Genomic DNA, 17,400 nt, shown 5'->3' on the forward strand with positions numbered 1-17,400 from the left:
CAGAAAATAAATTCTGATACTGGATGTAACAAAAATAGAATAATATTTATAATTTATAAACAAAATTGAGTGAAGAGGTAAACCTACATGTTTCAATAAACTGGGGGTATTGATCATTGTTTTTTATTTCACAAGTACTGCAATTAGAAATCAGTTGTATGATAATGCCTTTGTATATTTGTGTTTTTCCCATGTATTTTTAGCAGCCAATAATCTATAATAAAACTTTTCTTTGATGTAAGATTGCAAAAAGCTTTTTTTGGTTCATTCATCGAAGTGACACTTAATATTATCCAATTTTATTATTAAGCATCGAATGTATAAATTAAGGTGCTTTTTGCACAGATTTCAGATGTAGAACTCTACCTGTGGTACGGTCCTTATGCTATTTTCCCCATTCTCATCCTTCAATGTCTTAAAAGTATCAGTAGATAATTGAAGGCCTACTCTATTGCAGTGTTATTTTAGATATTATGGATACAATTTGCAAAATAAAATCTCAATCTCTTATTTAATTGGAAAAATGAATATATATTATTTACTGTATAGATAGATGGCATGTAAAAAAATTAATAAAGCAAAAGCAGGAACCTATTTTAGAAAAGTTCCTAAGGATCCTAAGTTTACACTGGATACAGATTTTGATGTACAAGGAGCAAGAAATTTAAAGATCTTTGGAAAGACACTTTCCAGGAGGGAAAGTGATGTTCTGGGAGGGAAATGAAGGTGCTGTGTTGAGGAAAGATAAGACTTTCTATCAGAAACTAAGAGAAACTAAGGAGAATGGTATTAAATGCAGTCGGACAAAAAGGTAGAGGTAAAAATCCTACAGATCTTTATAGGCCAAGATGATCACATTGTATGCCATGTGTGGCAAGGCCATTGGAGAAAGCTTTACATGAAAAGTAATGGGATCTAAGTAGTGTAGTAGTTCTAAAGGTTCCTCACCAACACTGAGAATGAAGCCTAAGGGAATAAGTAGCAGAAAGAATAGCTGGGATAGGATATCAGGTTATATCCTGATATCAGGATACTGAAAGGTCCTGTATTCCATTCTTTTATTCATTATTCAAAACTGGCAAATAGCTAATAATTTTGGAAATGATTCAATCTGTAGCTCTTAAATGCAATATAATCTTTTTTAAATTTTTATTTTGACCAAAGTGGATTACAAATCTTTCACAGTAATTTTTTAGGTACATCGTGATATTGAATCAGGGCCATTCCCACCACCAATGTTGTCCTCCCTCCACTCCTGTTCCCAGCATGCATCCCACATCCCCCTCCTTTACCACCCGGGTTGCTAGTATAAGTGGTCCCCTCTGTGTCTAGCGTGTCTGATCATTTTTTTATTTCTACTTAATGTTCATACGACTGTCTGGTCCATAAATGGTTCAAATTATGTGGTTCTGTTTGAAGAAAAGAAAAAAATAAATAAAATGGGGCAAAAATCAAACAAGCAGAAAATGGGAGAAGTCCTTCTAGAAGCTATAAATATCAGTTTAAGAGAAGAAAGGGCAAAAGGGAGAAACCTAACAACAATACTAAAAATTTTTTTTAAAAAATCAAAAAACTTAAAAAGCACCACAGCAATAAAGATACCAACCACACACAAAAACCACGGTCCCAGTATGCATCCCATACTTCCCCCGAATTGTCCCCTGGACTGCTATGTAACTGGTCCCTTTTGTATATGACTTAGTTTTAGATAGGCACTCTGCTGATGAAATTTTAAAAATATATATCAAAGGAGGCTGGAGTGATAGCATAGCAATAAGGTATTTGCCTTGCACATGGCTGACCCGGGATGGACCCAGGTTCAATCCTCAGCATCCCATATAGTTCCCTGAGCCTGCCAGGAGCAATTGCTGAGTGCAGAGTCAGGAAACCCCTGAGTGCTGCCGGGTGTGCCCCCCCAAAAAAATATATCAAAAAGAGGGGCTAGTGGACATTATTATATACTTTTTTAATTTCATATCAAAGAGCATTACTTCAGCAAAGAAATGAATGGAGAAAATTAAATATAGAGCACAACTCAAATCTATGAAGAAAAAAGGTAAGAAAGGGATGCAAGAGGCATGAAACTGCTCAATAAAAGCACTAATCTCATTTCTATTACTTTCAATCCATCCTCAACAGATTCCTAATCAAAATTTAGATCTGGCAGGACCAAAAATTTCAACTACCCTATCTCCACCGTGGCATTTCTCATTATTAATACATTAATATGACTTTACACAGACTGGCTCAGCACCCTAAAATCCAGTGACTTTGGAAAACCAATTTCCAACTAGGAGATCAGAGGTTAGAACCCAGGAAGAACTCTGAGGCCCTAGTAAGCATTGGAGACCTCTCTGGCAAGTTACAGCCTTCCCACAAGTTATATTTCCAAGTGCCCACTTTCCACAGACTTGGTTCTGAAGAGTAGCACCTGAATCTTACCTATAATCCCTAACCATTAACAATGTTTCTAACACAGAGGGCATTGAAATTCAATTTAATAAAAAAAGAAAAAAAGAAATTCAATTTAATAAAGCAGTAAGACAACAAGCATTATGAAGGTTCTGGATATAATTTCCCTCTAAAGTTTACAAATGGAAAATGAGTGAGACAGACAAAATAGTAGACTGAGTTGGAATTCTCAAATCCAAGTGAAGTTAGGTCATTTTTTGTTGACAATACTGAGTGGCACCTTAACCCAAGAATTCAGTTATAGGAAATCCTATGCAGGCCTGAGAGTATGCATACCACTACATACTTTTCCCCCAGTAACTTCAATCTCTTCTAGCCCAAAGAATGGTGAGATAAATACCTTCAGTTGACTGGGTCAACTGAAAATCTGCAGGGTCACTGAAAATGCCATTTCTTCTATTAAATCACAACATAAAGCACAGAGACCTAAATTAGGAGTCTACCAATGGCACCAGCATATACTACAGGGAAAGTGCCAGCATGAGAGGGTACTCAGTACTGCTATCAATTTAAGTCATACAAAAAAGGCCATCATCTGTGCAAGGGTTTATGTTTAGACTAGAATTCAATAATTACAGAAAACATCTATCACATATAATTATAATTGATTAATATTTTCCTAACCTTCATGTCAGGTCTAAATGTTCCTTTGATTATCTTTTTTGAGTTAACAATGCATGGGGTGGAGTGAGAAGATTAATTTACTTGTTGGTAGGTTCGTGAAAAGATCTCAGAGCCAGTGAGGTCATTCTAATTCCAGCTCTACACTTAGTAGCTGCATCACCTGCAAGTCAAATTAGGACAGTCATCCCATCTATAAAATGAAGACAGTAATTGATGATATTATTGGGAAGATTAAATACACTTTAATAACTGGCATGTAATAGCGCTTTATTGCTAATTATGGCTATTGTCACACAAATGACTATTTTAAAGCAAGTTCCATGGAAAAATTGGGGAATGCGTACTTGTTTTGGCAGCACATATACGATACAGAGATTAGCATGGCCCCTGCGCAAGGATGACATGCATTCGTGAAGCATTCCATATTTAAAAAAAAAAAAATGGGATGGGGATAGGGATATCTCTAGCGGTAGGTAGGGTACAAACTTAGAATCTGTAAAACTCTTTTGCTCCCTCCCCACCTTCTAGTGTGTGGCCTAGTGGCCCCAGCAAGCCCGTTCCCTTCAGGTCCCTTCCCTGTCAACATACCAGGCATCCCTGCACATCACAGTGAGTTTCCCTAGGCACCTCCTAATCTTCCAGCACCACAGTAGGTGGCCCCTACTACCTGTGAAAATAGAGCTCAATCGCAACATTATGTTCAGTATGAGTTATGTCTACCTACCACTAGATTACAACTAGGACTTCCTGGGAGTCATTCGTCTTGAATACTTTCCACCGTGCAAAATGCAGACTTGGTAAAACCTTAAAATATAGCAGGAAACAAGAAAAGTTGCCCGGGACAAATGCACTCTGCAAAAGGTCAACAAACTCACAAATCACCAACATAAAGACTGAAGGGACTGGAGAGATAGTGCAGTGGTAGTTTGCCTTGCACGTGGCTGATCCAGGACAGACCTCGGTTCAATTCCCGGCATCCCATATGGTCCCCCAAGCCAAGAGCAATTGCTGAGTACAGAGCCAGGAGCAACCCCTGAGCTCACTGGGTGTGGCCAAAACAAACAAACAAACAAACAAACAAAAAAGACTGAAGGACAAGTACTTTGATGAGCGAATTGAATCAGAAGATGGGGGTAGACAGAATAATCTCATTTATGGAATATATGAAAAATAGAAGATAATGTGGTAATATCCAAAGACAGAGAGAAGGACCAGGAGGACCAATGTAAGGTAGGAAGCTTGCCACAAATAGTGGGGTAGAGCAGTTAGGGCAAAGAATGGACCTATATGACAACAATAATTGGAGCTGATCACTTGGGACAATAAATGGGCACTGGATGGGGTTAAAGGGATATGCACGGTACCCTTTCATTAACAATAGTGCAAACCACAGAGTCTATAAAGGAAAAAAATGAAGAGAGAAGCAGAGTGCCTACTCGAGAGCCGTGCAGTGGAGATGGTGGGGAGGAAAATGGAGACATTGTGGTGGAAAATGTTCATGGGTGAAGGTGGGCATACACTGTAAGACTGAAACTCATTTTTGAACAACTTTATAATCATGGTGTTTAAGTAAAATGAATGTTTAGTTGTCGGAGCTATAGCGCAGCAGCGTTAGGGCGTTTGTCTTGCATGTGGATGACCCAGGATGGATCTTGGTTAATTCTCTGGCATCCCATATGGTCCCCCAAGCCAGGAGCGATTTCTGAGTGCATAGCCAGGAGTAACCCCTGAGCTCACCGGGTGTGGCCCCAAAACAAAACAAACAAAAATAAATATATATTAAAAAAAAAAGACAGGAAGGACAAATGCACCCTATGCAGAGGTTGTCCATAGAATATGCAAAGATCATACTACATATATGGGATGTCGGGTATTTCAGAATATATCACAATCCCTAACATATATGAAAAAGTGGCCTACTGGGCCGTTTTTTGCACTAGTTTAAAAACTTTATATTTAAAAAATCTCATTTGTTTTTAAAAGCATTACAAGAGAAAGAAAAATAGAAAAAGCATGGAGCAAAAGACTTGCTCCTTAATAGTATTCAGTGGGAAGATGGGATTTTTGCTTCTCTGGGGGGAAAAAAAAGGGTGTTTATAAACAAACGGGGGGGAGGAGTTAAAGATCACCCAAAACCCTGGTTGTTCTGTTACTCACACCCCACCAACAAAAAGAGCACCATGAAAACAGCATATGACCTTGGTTCTCTGTAAATCCTGAAAGATCTGGGGAAGTCCTGGTTTCCACTCTGAAAGCACAAATATCTCAGGTCAAACCAAGTGACCATTTTTCAAAACATAATGAAAGATGTCTCACCCTAACCCACCCCTTCTCACTGCATCATCCAGCATCTAGCCAGAGACAAGAAACTTTTTTAAAAATTATTTTAATGAAGCGTGTTGTTTCTCACTCAGATAACTGCACTCAGCTTGCGACTGGTTTTGTCCAGTGGCCCTTATCACACTGTCCCTTGACACTTGCACTGGTCCTTGTCATTTACAAGGGCCCTTGTCACTTGCACTGGCCCTTGTCACCTGCACTGAGCCTGTTACTTGCACTGGCCCTTGTCATTTGCACTGACCTTGTCACTTGCACTGGCTCTTGTCACTTACATTGGCCCTTGTCAACTGCACTGACCTTGTCACTTACAAGGACCCTTGTCACTTGCACTGGCCCTTGTCACTTGCCCTAGCCCTGGTTACTTACAAGTCTGGAGCTCAGGCGCACACCCACGTCCGCAGCTGAGACCGCGTATGTAAAAGGATCCCGGAGTAGCGGCCCGGGGAGGGAGGGTGGGAAAGAGGGTGGGAGGGGTTCTTAGCGGCGGGCGCGGGCGCCGAGGGATGACGTCCTTTCCTCGCGCCCTTTCATACTAGACTGAAGCCAGCGCAGCCCAGGTGGCTTTGCTATGGAGTAAGGGACCGGTCCTCCCCGGGCAGGTGGGTGAAAGGCCCAGCCCTCTCCCCGCTGATCTTCTGCCAGCCAGCCCGGAAAATATTATCCTTTTGGGGCTGTAGAGCTCCGATCAGCGCTGCCCTAATTCCCTGGGCTCAATTAAGTGAATGTAGAAAGAGAGGTGCTGGGCCACGCTTGAAAGGAAGAGTTGCAGGTTTAACTCCCGGGTCTTGTCTTTCTGGGGTGCTCTTCCTTTGCCCTTGGATGAGAGCCTTCATCTCTAAAGTCTGGATCCGCTCGGCCCTATGAACTAGACAAGATCCTGCTTTTTCTTCGGGTTGTTCTATGTGGTGGGGAAAGGTTTTGCCAACTGCAACTTGCAGAAACCTCAAAAGCAGGTGATCTGATCATGAAATTGTTACCTGAGGCACTTAGAAAATACCAGGACCCTGGTGCTTTAGTGTTGGTCTTTAATTGATTTTTGTTTGTTGGCCAAAAACAAACATTTAATTAGATTCTCAGTCCTCAGGATATTTTGCAGTATTTGTCAAGTATTTGCGTGTGAGAGGCCCTGGGTCCGAGCCTTGACATTGCAAAAATAATAATAATAATAATAGTGATTAGAAGTATTGTGACTAGCGGATGAAATGAGTTAATGAATCAATAATGAAATTACATTTCAGGTCTTTTAGTTACAAGTATGAGGTTTGGGGTGTGTGTATCTGTGTATATGTGTGTTGTTTGAGGTTTGTGTATTCATGTGTATTTGCCCACTTTTTTTTCTTTCACCCCACACCCCGCTGGCAGGGCTGGGGTGGGGAGACATATGGGATGCCAGGGATCAAACCTGGGTTGGCTGCATGCAAGGCAAGCGCCCTACCTGCTCTATTTTAGGTCAGGCTCCAATGTGGTATTTTTAAGATTAACTTTATGTACCACTTTCATTTAACACGGATTGCTAAGTCTTGTGCACTTGTATGACATTTATTTCTGAACCATAAGACAATATTTTATATTAAAAGTTTCCATAGGCTGAAGTGTTTGCTTGGTTGCTTAGTTTTTGGGCCACACCCAAAGGGGGTTTCTATAAAATGACTGTTTAACTTTGCTTTATTGCACAACTTCTTAAAACCACTTTTGATTTCATCTTAACTATCAAAAAATAAATATTGGGGAACATTCCTTGCGGGTATTCTAATGGAACGTCAACTATTTGTAAAGAATAATAAAGATCGGGGAGGAGGGAGATTTGGGACATTGGTGATGGGAATGTTGCACTGGTGATGGGTGGTGTTCTTTACATGACTGAAACCCAACCACAATCATGTATGTAATCAAGGTGTTTAAATAAAATATATTAAAAAAAGAATAATAAAGATCTTGGTAAAAACAACATGAAGTAATAATGCTTTAAACAAAAATATGTCTTAATTTCCCACTTTTCTCCCAATGAACATTATATACATTTAGACTATTATTGATAGGTTGTTATATTAATAAAAACCATCTTTTACAAACTTTCTTAAATTCTGAATATAAACTTTCAGAACTTTGCTCCAATTTAGTGGTTAATGTCAGTTCCTAATGATACATTTGCGTCTGTGATTTGTTTTTTTTTTTTTTTTTTAGGATTTTAAAAATAAAGCAAGCATGCTAACATTGACTAAGACAACAAGAGTTTTTTCTAAACCATCAAAAAGGAGAGTTCATGAAATTTTAAGATGTCTGGATTCTCTTGGAAAATGCTTTTTGCATAGAGTAGTACTGGGAATTGAGACGAGTTGTGATGATACAGCAGCTGCTGTGGTGGATGACACTGGACAGGTACTGGGGGAAGCAATACATTCCCAAACAGAAGTTCATTTAAAGTAAGTGGATGTTTTCTTGTCTATGACTTACAAAGAGTGAAAGGAAGTGATATGTTTGTACTTAACATGTATAGAAGCTTCCTGGGGCTGATTTCTCTTGTGCAAAAGTTTTGAGTAGCTGCTATAAAAAACCGTTAACCTGGCTTGAAGACACCCATAGTAAGAGCTCAACCTTATCAGATTCCATTATCAAGAGAAACAAAACTCATCTCCTGTCCTGGTATATTTCCATGATTTTCCTTCATGATGATCTTATCTCTTATCTTTATCTTATGTTGTGTGGTCTCAACCAAAGTCTTAAGAACTCTTGACCTTGCCTCCTTCTAACCTATGTGAGTCTATGATGGGGGATGGGAATCATATTCATATACATTGTGTTGGTTCATAAATAAGGTGTATTAAAGCATGGAGTTGTATAAGGTTATAAACACTGATGTTTGCAGAGGCCCATTAGTAGGTTACATCAATAAATGATCTGAATATAAAGTGGAAAATATCTGAGTTACTACTCAATTCCCGTGAGTTAACACCATAGAGATAAATGGGGCCTATTCAGTTTTCAATAAAAATGAAAATCCGGGGGCCGGAGAGATAGCATGGAGGTAAGGCGTTTGCCTTTCATGCAGAAGGTCATCGGTTCGAATCCCGGCGTCCCATATGGTCCGTCCGTCCCCGTCCCCGTCCCCCCCCCCCCCCCGTGCCTGCCAGGAGCAATTTCTGAGCATGGAGCCAGGAGTAACCCCTGAGCACTGCCGGGTGTGACCCAAAAAAAACCAAAAAAAAAAAAATGAAAATCCGGACCATTACTGTAATATCTCTAGATATGAGTACTTAATCTTTAGATTAAGTACTATAAGTTAGCAGCCAATTCAAAATACATTAAAATACTCAGCCATCCATTGCTAGCCTGAAGAAAGAAAAGACCTGGTTTGGTTTTGTTATTTTGTGTGTATGTGGTTGGTTGGTTGCTTGGTTGCTTGGTTGGTTGGTTGATTTGGGGGGAGCTTCACCTGACTGTGCTGGTGGTTGGGGAATGGTTGGTTGGTTGGTTACTCATGACTCAGTGCTTGGGTCATGCCCAGTGGTGCCCAGAGGACCATGTGGTACAGGGTATCAAACTTGGGCCTCCCACATGCAAAACATGCTTCAGCCTTTTGAGTTACCTCCCTAGTCCAAGTTTGATATTTTGAAATCACAGATACTGTATTTAATACCTGGGATAAGTACTTGGTGTTGGCTCAGACTTAGAACAAGTTCCTTATGTTCTCTCAACTGGTAAAGTGGGAGTGATAGCATCTGCCTCAGACCCTGGTTTGAATTCTGGCATCCCATATGGCCCCTGAGCCTGCCAGGAGCGACTTCTGAGTGTAAAGCCAAGTAACCCTGAGTGCTGCCGGGTATGACCCCCCCCCCCAAAAAAAAATCTTTTTTAACAATCAGCAACAAACTAACCCATAGAAATTTGTTGTGCAAAGTGTTGAAAAATCAGACACTGCTCCCTTCATCTCTGCATATTGAGTTCTTACAACATTGGAAGACCAACCACATGTTAAAAAATACTTAAATTTATAGGCATATAATGATTTGTTTGAAAACATGCCTCCAATAATTCTTTTTTTTTTTTTTTTCCTTTTTCTCTGTGTTCACAATCTGTTTGGCTGCTTGGTTTTTGGGCACACCGAACAGCATTCAGGGGTTACTCCTGGTTCTGCGCTCAGAAATCACTCCTGGCGGTGCTTGAGGATGCCAGGGATGGACCCTTGCTCAGCCCCATGAAAGGCAAATGCCATTGTGCTACGGCTCCAGCCCCAAGATCATTTCTTTGTTTGTTTTTGGAACCATATCCAGTGATGCTCTTGGGAGGCTTGGGGACCATATGGGATGCCTGGGATTGAATCAAGGATGACCCAGGTTCGGCAGCATGTAAACCCTACCTGCTGTGCTCTTGCTCATGTCCCTGTGTTCACAGTCTTAAACGTACAGACAGCTGTCTTTCTTTCTGTCTTTCAGAACAGGTGGGATTGTGCCTCCAGTAGCTCAGCAGCTTCACAGAGAAAACATTGAACGGATAGTACAACAAGCCCTCTTGGCCAGCAAAATCTCTCCCACTGAACTCTCAGCAATCGCAACTACCATAAAGCCAGGACTTGCTTTAAGCTTGGGAGTTGGCCTGACATTTAGCGTACAGCTGGTCAACCAGTTTAAAAAGCCCTTCATTCCCATTCATCATATGGAGGCTCATGCACTCACTATTAGGTTGACCAACAAAGTAGAATTTCCCTTTTTAGTACTTTTGATTTCTGGAGGTCATTGCCTTTTAGCATTAGTTAGAGGAGTTTCTGACTTTCTGCTTCTTGGAAAGTCTTTGGACATAGCACCAGGCGACATGCTTGACAAGGTAATTTTTTAAAAATACTTTCAATGTTTCTTTGAGGTATATATATTCATTTAAGTAGTTTTTGGTTTCTTGTTTTGGTGCCAGATCTGGCTCCGTGCTCAGTGGATTTATGGTGGTGCTGGGGGACCATATGGGGTGCCAGGGATCAAACCCAGGTCAGTCACATGCAAGTGAAATAACCAACCTTCTGTGCTATCTATCACTCTGGTCCCCTTTTATTTGTTTACTTTGTTTTGTTTTTGTATTTTCATTTTAATAGTAATAAATGTACAATTATTACCATTCAGACAAACACTTTTGAACAGACTGAAAAAAAATTATGTGGGGTAAAGAAGAAAACAGAAGCACAGAGTTTTAGAAAAAAATTCTCTTTTACCCATTCTAAGCAAAATAAAAGCTTACAATAGATAAAGGCCACCAAATGATACAATGATATATATGAGAAAAGTGCTTGTATAAAGAAGTATAAAATGTGAAAGAGTATATGTAAAGTACAGTGTGAAAACATAAAAGATGCACAGTTAAATAATTAAAATCACAATTGCTGACATCACTGACAAGCATATTTCTTTTGCTCTGGTTTTAAAATCATACAGCTCATACCATATTTTACCCCCAAAACAACAACAATAGCAACAAACCGAAATAGTAGAAGAAATGGGGGCAGGTGCTTAGATGAAGTTCCTTGCTGAATAGTCATTGCTAACTTTCAGTCTATTTTTCACCCCCAGTAGAAAAGCCAAAGTGAAAAGGAAGACAGTGATTGGCCATAATCTAGTAGGTTATCAGAATGAGTAATGCTTTCCTTATCGATCTCTATAGTTTACTAGAAAAGCAAAACATGTTTAAGTCATCCAGATTTTTTGCCTTAGTGAAATGTTAAAATGAGTAATTTTATGCCTCACTAAAATGTGTTTGTCTTTCCTAGGTAGCAAGAAGACTTTCTTTAATCAAACACCCAGAGTGCTCCACCATGAGTGGTGGGAAAGCCATAGAATTTTTGGCTAAACGAGGAAACAGACTGCACTTCGATCTCAGGCCTCCGATGCAACGTGCTAAAAATTGTGACTTTTCTTTCACTGGGCTTCAACACATCACTGATAAAATAATAATGCAGAAAGAGAGAGAGGAAGGTATGGTTCTGCCTAGTCAAGTTAAAGAAAAATGTAGTCTCAGTGTTGCCTGAAAGTCCCTGTTTGTTTCAGGCATCGAGAAGGGTCAGGTCCTGTCATCAGCCGCAGACATCGCTGCTGCAGTGCAGCACACAGTTGCCTGCCACATTGCCAAGAGGACACACCGTGCCCTTCTGTTCTGCCAGCAGAGAGACTTGTTACCTCGGAACAACGCTATCCTGGTAAGTTTCTGTTCTCTTGCCTTAGAATAATGTACATATATCACTGCTTGTTTCTTTTCTCCCAAGGATTTAATTGATCTTGACAGGAGAAAAATATCTTTGCTATATGCAGCTCCAAGAGAATGAAATTGTACAGAATAAAGGCAAAAAGGCATTTCTTGTACCAGAATATGTGAAAGTTTTATGGGACATTGGGAGAGCCCATGTAAAATCTGATGCTGCATTTTCTCATTGAATTTAGAAGATTTACAATAAAAATTTAAAACATTAAGTGCTGCTGTTTTGTTTTGTTTTTTAAATAGGCTAGTGTCCTTTAAATTTATCCCTTGAGGAGCCAGAAGATAGCACAGCGGATAAGGCACTTGCTTGCCTTTTTTTTTTTTTTTTTTTTTTGGTTTTTGGGCCACACCCGTTTGATGCTCAGGGGTTACTCCTGGTTATGTGCTCAGAAATCGCCCCTGGCTTGGGGGGACCATATGGGACGCCGGGGGTCAAACCGCGGTTCTTCCTTGGCTAGCGCTTGCAAGGCAGACACCTTACCTCCAGCGCCACCTACCCGGCCCCACTTGCTTGCCTTTTATGCTGCTGACCAGTGTTCTATCATCAGCATCACAGATGGTTCCCAGAACCTGCCAGGAGTGATGCCTGAGCACTACTGGGTGTGGCCACAAAACAAAACAAAAAGAATTAAACTTATCCTTTAATGAGATTCCTTGAAATGTGCTTAAAATTTATTAATACACTTCTAGTTTACCTAATTTAAACTTTTCTTTTGGTTTTTGGATACTAACTGGCAGTACTCGGGCTACTCTCAGCCCTGTGCTTGATGGTTGGGGAGGTGATGCGGGGTGTCACTACTGGAGATGCTCAAGGAACTCAACAGTACTGGGAATTGAACCAGGACCTCCTGGATGCAAAATCTGTGCTCCAGCCTCTTGAGCTTTTCTCTGGCCCTCAAACTTTATTCTTTTGAATATTATAAAGTGAGAAGATATTTAGATGATGATAAATTCACAAGGAGGAATTACATGGCTTTCAAAGTGATGGGTTTTATTTGGTGGGTAGGAACGAGTTCACAACTCAGGAGTGCTCAGGACCAATACCATCACTCCTGGCAGGGCTCAAGGGACCTTAAGTGACTTGCCTACTATGCCGTCTCTCTAACCTCAATCATAATAGTTTTGGGGTATTTTGTTTGGTTGGCCTTTTTGTTTGTTTGTTTGTTTTTTGAAGGGGATTGTGGGTCCAACCATTGCCAACTGATACACAAGCCCAAGGATGTGATGCTGTTTGGAGAATCTTATGGGACTTGGAATCAAACCAAGGCATACACCCTAACCTCTGTACTATCCTGCAGCAATAAAATAGAAAAAAAAATATTTATGAGTAAAAATATTGCGATATAGTATAATTTTAAAAAGGTAATAAGAAAATGTACAAAAGTGACAGAAATCAGTATTCTGATAAAACTTTTTTCGATATTAAACTTAACAGTTGCCCATTCAATATGTGATCATTTCAAATGATAAAATGTTGATGTTTTTCTTAGCTAATGACTTGGTTCACATCCATGTGACACTTGTTAATTTTGGACGTCTCCATTTCTTTAGGTGGTATCTGGAGGTGTTGCAAGTAACTTTTACATCCGAAAAGCTCTGGAAATCATAACAAATGCAACACAATGCACTTTGCTGTGTCCCCCTCCCAGGCTATGTACTGATAATGGAGTTATGATCGCATGGTCAGTAAATCACAGAGTGTTGGATTACCTTATAATTATGTGATACTGTCAGTTCACTTCATGTACTGAGTTTTTCTTTCAGGTTGGACTGTTAATTTCATTTCATGAATTTTATTTAGGAATGGCATTGAAAGATTGCGTGCTGGCTTGGGCATTTTACATGAAGTGAAAGACATCCGTTATGAACCAAAGTAGGTAGAACCGTTCAAATGTTTATGCAAGCTGCATTATATAACTTTGGGGTGGGGGGATTTATTTAGGTCAGTGGTAGAGCACATATTTTCCATGCATGAATTCTGGGTTTTTCTCTCTGCCTCTTTTTTAACCTAAAAAACAAAGATATGGAGACTAAAGAGATAGTACAGCAGATAAGACATTTAACTCAAACACAGCTGACCAGAATTTGATCCCTCCTGGCATTCTATATGGTCCCCTGAGCCTATCAAGATTGATTCCTGAGTCCAGAGTCAAAATCAGAATTAACCCTGAGCACCACCCTATGGGACCCAAAAATAAATAAAAACAAAACAAAACAAAAACAAAACTTACATTTTGTGTTTTAGTAAACTTTTCATTAACATTTTGGTCATACTCAAAAGGTTATATTAATTCCTTCCATAAACCTAAGAGGTAGATACCTTTTAAGAGGTGATATTTTGCTATAATTACCAATTATAAAAACAGGAACAAGGGCCAGAGAGATAGCACAGTGGTAGGGTGTTTGTCTTGCACACAGCCAATCAAGGACAAATGGTGGTTCAAATCCTGGCATCTCATGCCAGGAGCGATTTCTGAGCACAGACCCAGGAGTAACCCCTGAGCGCCACTGCATGTGACCCCAAAACAAAACAACAACAAACAGGAACAAATCTTAGGTTAGAAACAAGCAGTAGGATGATGTGATATAGTCTGTTACTTGCTGCCTGCCTGGAAGCAGTGTCCTAGACTTTCAATACTTTCATACCACCTGTTATGTATGCTGGGAAACTTAAGAAAAATGTACAAAAAAGGATTTGGGCATAAGACTGTTTTGCAAGATCTCTCCACAGATAGTTGAGAAATGATCAAAAGATAGCTACCTTCTGCAAGATTTATTTCCTCTTTCAAATAAATTCAGAACAGCAATTTTTCTAGGTCTAAAATTAGGTATAAGTTAATTATGGAATTAAAAAGAAAACAGTAAAGGACAATATGACTATTAAAACTGCTAATAAATAAACAGCTTAATTATTAGTGGCAAAATTAATCTTTGGACATTGGTGATATATTTTAAACTTGCAGTGGTCCTCAAACTATGGCCCACAGGTCACATATTGTATTTGTATCTGTTTTGTTTCTTCATTGCAAAATAAGATATATGCAGTGTGCATAAGAATTCGTTCATAAGTTTTGTTTTTACTATAGTCAGACCCTCCAATGGTCTGAGGGACAGTGAACTGGCCCCCCGTTTAAAAAGTTTGAGGACCCATGTTAAAAGTAAATTACAGATTCTGACTCAGTGTGCCTTTTTTGTTCTATGGTTTTGATTTTAGTGCCACACCCAATAGCACTCAGAGGCTACTCCCAGCCAGGTGCTCAAGTGTTACTCTTGGCTGTGCTGGGAGAGAGGGTGGCAGGGACCATGTGGGCAGTGCCTCCCGACTGGGAAGCCTGCACTCCAGTTCATGAAGTTCTTTCCAATGTAGAAATGCTGCTTTTTTTTTATTTTTTTAGTAGTGCTGCTTTTTTAAGGTGAATTTCAGGGGACAGCTTTTTCCAGGTTGGGATTTTTTTATAACATAACAACCAGCCCAGTTCAGTCCCCAGCACCGCATAGTCCCTGAGCATTGCTGGGCGCAACTTTTGAGCACAGAGCTGGGTTTAGCCTGCAGTACTGTCAAGTGTGACTCCAAAACCAAATGAAATAAAAAGCAGAAATGGAGGCCAAATTGATTTACTGAAGGAAAACAGAACAAAATATAAAGTTAAAGCAAAATATAAAGTTAAAGCAAACAAGAAAACCAAACCAATCTCCCCCCACCTAAACACACACACACACACACACACACACACACACACACACAGCTGAACCTCACTGAATAATTGATAACCTGGGGTATTTTGAAAGTATGAATGAATTCAGGTTTGACTATAGCTGAAAGATAAATGTTTAAGTTTAACTTTTTTATATGCAATAAATAAGAACAACAGAACTTTTTTTTTTTTTTTTTTTTTTTTTTGCTAGATTGGGAGCCACAGCTGGCTGTGCTCAGGGGTCACTCCTAGAAAATCTCAGGGAACCATATGTGATGCTAGGAATTGAACCCGGGTTAACCACATGCAAATTAAGTGCTTTATCTAAGCTGTACTACCTGGCCCCAAAAAGAGAAACATCTTAGTTCCTGAGCCAGAAAGGCAAAATCTTGCACACAGTTGACTCAGCATCCATATGTCCCCTTGAAGCCCACCAGGATGTGACCCTGAGTTCAGAGACCTGAGTTCTGCTGGGTGTGGCAAAAAAATTAAGTCCCCAAACTCATTAACTTGTAGATACTTTTTACTTGTGTGTTTTACTGCAAAGTAGTTAAAATATTGGGATTTCTTTTTAATGAAACAGGCCACCTTTCAACTAATTATTGTTTTGATGTGCTCTTGTATATTTTCAACAACTGTCACCACCTGTGATGAATAATTTATTAGATATAGGTAGTATTAACTAGTAACTAGTTTTTTTAAGTAACTAGTTTACAAAATTAGTGACAAATCTTGGGTAAATATCTGAAATAAAATGTCTGATTATATTGTAGATGTCCTCTTGGAATAGATATATCAAAAGAAGTCGGAGAAGCAGCCATAAAAGTACCAAGCTTAAAAATGAACATTTGATTTTGTGTTTTCAGAAAAACCATAAAGGTAATATTTTGACATTGTTTGATATTTTAAATATATATAGCAAGTTATAGAATATAATACTATTTAAAACATCCTTTTTTTGGAAACCAGAAAGATAATACAGTGGGTAAAGTGCTTGCTTGCCTTGCATGCAGACAACCCAAATTTGATTCTTGGCTTGATCTTCCAAGCCTGGCAGGAGTTGACCCTGAGTGCAGAACTAGGAGTAAGTCCTAAGCAGAAACCAAAAACAGAAACCAAACGAATAGCAACAACAAAAAAGAAAGACTTCATTTTGTTATGTCTTATGTTTGATGTTTAACCAGATCTTAGAAGAGAACATAAAAATATATTCTTAGAAAAAAAATATTCTTAGAAGGAAATACAGGTTTATTATCAGAAAAAATATAAAACATGGTGACAATAATGTAGTGTTGCTGTCAGGCTAAAGAAAAATGTTTAAAGGAAGATCAGTGATTCTGCTAAATGCTATATACTGACATCATATACTAAAAGTCTAGATTTTCCTTTTTTTAGTCAGCATAATTGAATCCTTTTTTGGTTTCACCAAAACAGACTGCTTTTCTAATGAAAAGGGCTTTAGAAAAATGCTTGAAAAGATATACCCAATTCTAAATCAAGACAGAGTTCCAATGGCAAAAACTAACTTTTTTCACACAGTGGCTATTATTAATTATAAAAGTATATGTAATTCTATATTTTCTCTGAAAGGTGAAGAATGGGATGTTTATATGTCTCTTAAAATTTCCTTCTGCAGTCCCCAGGTACTGCGTAGATGCTGAGAGCGTGTTTGCACTGACATCTGCCCGACACACAGAGACCGAGACTTGTGACAGACTAGTGTAAATTTCCACAATCCGGTGTGCTGAGTGGACCAGAGAATTGTTCCCTCTGCCCTGCACTAAAGAGAAAACGGCCTCAACCTCCAGGGACTAGGCGGACACTAAGTACTGCAAGGAGGCTGTTGTGTTCATGTAACTGCTGTACAACACCCTTCTTATACTCTCTTAGGGCAAGTGGGAAACTATAGGGTCTTAATACAGTGCTAGAATACCCCATAAAGGCCCAACTAAACAGAAAGACCTAGGTCTAACCCTACCTATCCCACTGAAGCATCCTTACTTGCTAAAGGAAAGTCAGAGTAACAGAGGCATAA

The 17,400-nt window shown here is 39.4% G+C and overlaps 1 protein-coding gene and 1 pseudogene across 1 annotated transcript; both read left to right on the forward strand.

The window, feature by feature from the left end:
• Nucleotides 1–3,436: 3,436 nt before the first annotated feature.
• LOC126009891 (uncharacterized) lies at nucleotides 3,437–3,526 on the forward strand (annotated as a pseudogene).
• Nucleotides 3,527–5,979: 2,453 nt separating this feature from the next.
• OSGEPL1 (O-sialoglycoprotein endopeptidase like 1) lies at nucleotides 5,980–17,400 on the forward strand. Its single transcript, XM_049773268.1, has 9 exons — nucleotides 5,980–6,035; nucleotides 7,621–7,859; nucleotides 9,870–10,257; nucleotides 11,186–11,390; nucleotides 11,463–11,611; nucleotides 13,222–13,352; nucleotides 13,472–13,543; nucleotides 16,139–16,244; nucleotides 17,002–17,400. The coding sequence occupies exons 2-8, from the start codon at nucleotides 7,642–7,644 to the stop codon at nucleotides 16,215–16,217; spliced, it is 1,242 nt and encodes a 413-aa protein (XP_049629225.1). The 5' UTR covers nucleotides 5,980–6,035; nucleotides 7,621–7,641; the 3' UTR covers nucleotides 16,218–16,244; nucleotides 17,002–17,400.

The sequence above is a fragment of the Suncus etruscus genome, chromosome 5, assembly GCF_024139225.1.
Source record: "Suncus etruscus isolate mSunEtr1 chromosome 5, mSunEtr1.pri.cur, whole genome shotgun sequence".
NCBI lineage: Eukaryota > Metazoa > Chordata > Mammalia > Eulipotyphla > Soricidae > Suncus > Suncus etruscus.

What these genes read in the sequence shown, in the direction of transcription:
- OSGEPL1 (XM_049773268.1), top strand. Translation starts at nt 7,642, where the DNA reads ATGCTAACATTGACTAAGACAACAAGAGTTTTTTCTAAACCATCAAAA. An exon ending in AATGGAGTTATGATCGCATG is followed by an intron (nt 13,353 to 13,471) that starts GTCAGTAAATCA and finishes AATTTTATTTAG; the next exon opens with GAATGGCATTGAAAGATTGC. An exon ending in GACATCCGTTATGAACCAAA is followed by an intron (nt 13,544 to 16,138) that starts GTAGGTAGAACC and finishes ATTATATTGTAG; the next exon opens with ATGTCCTCTTGGAATAGATA.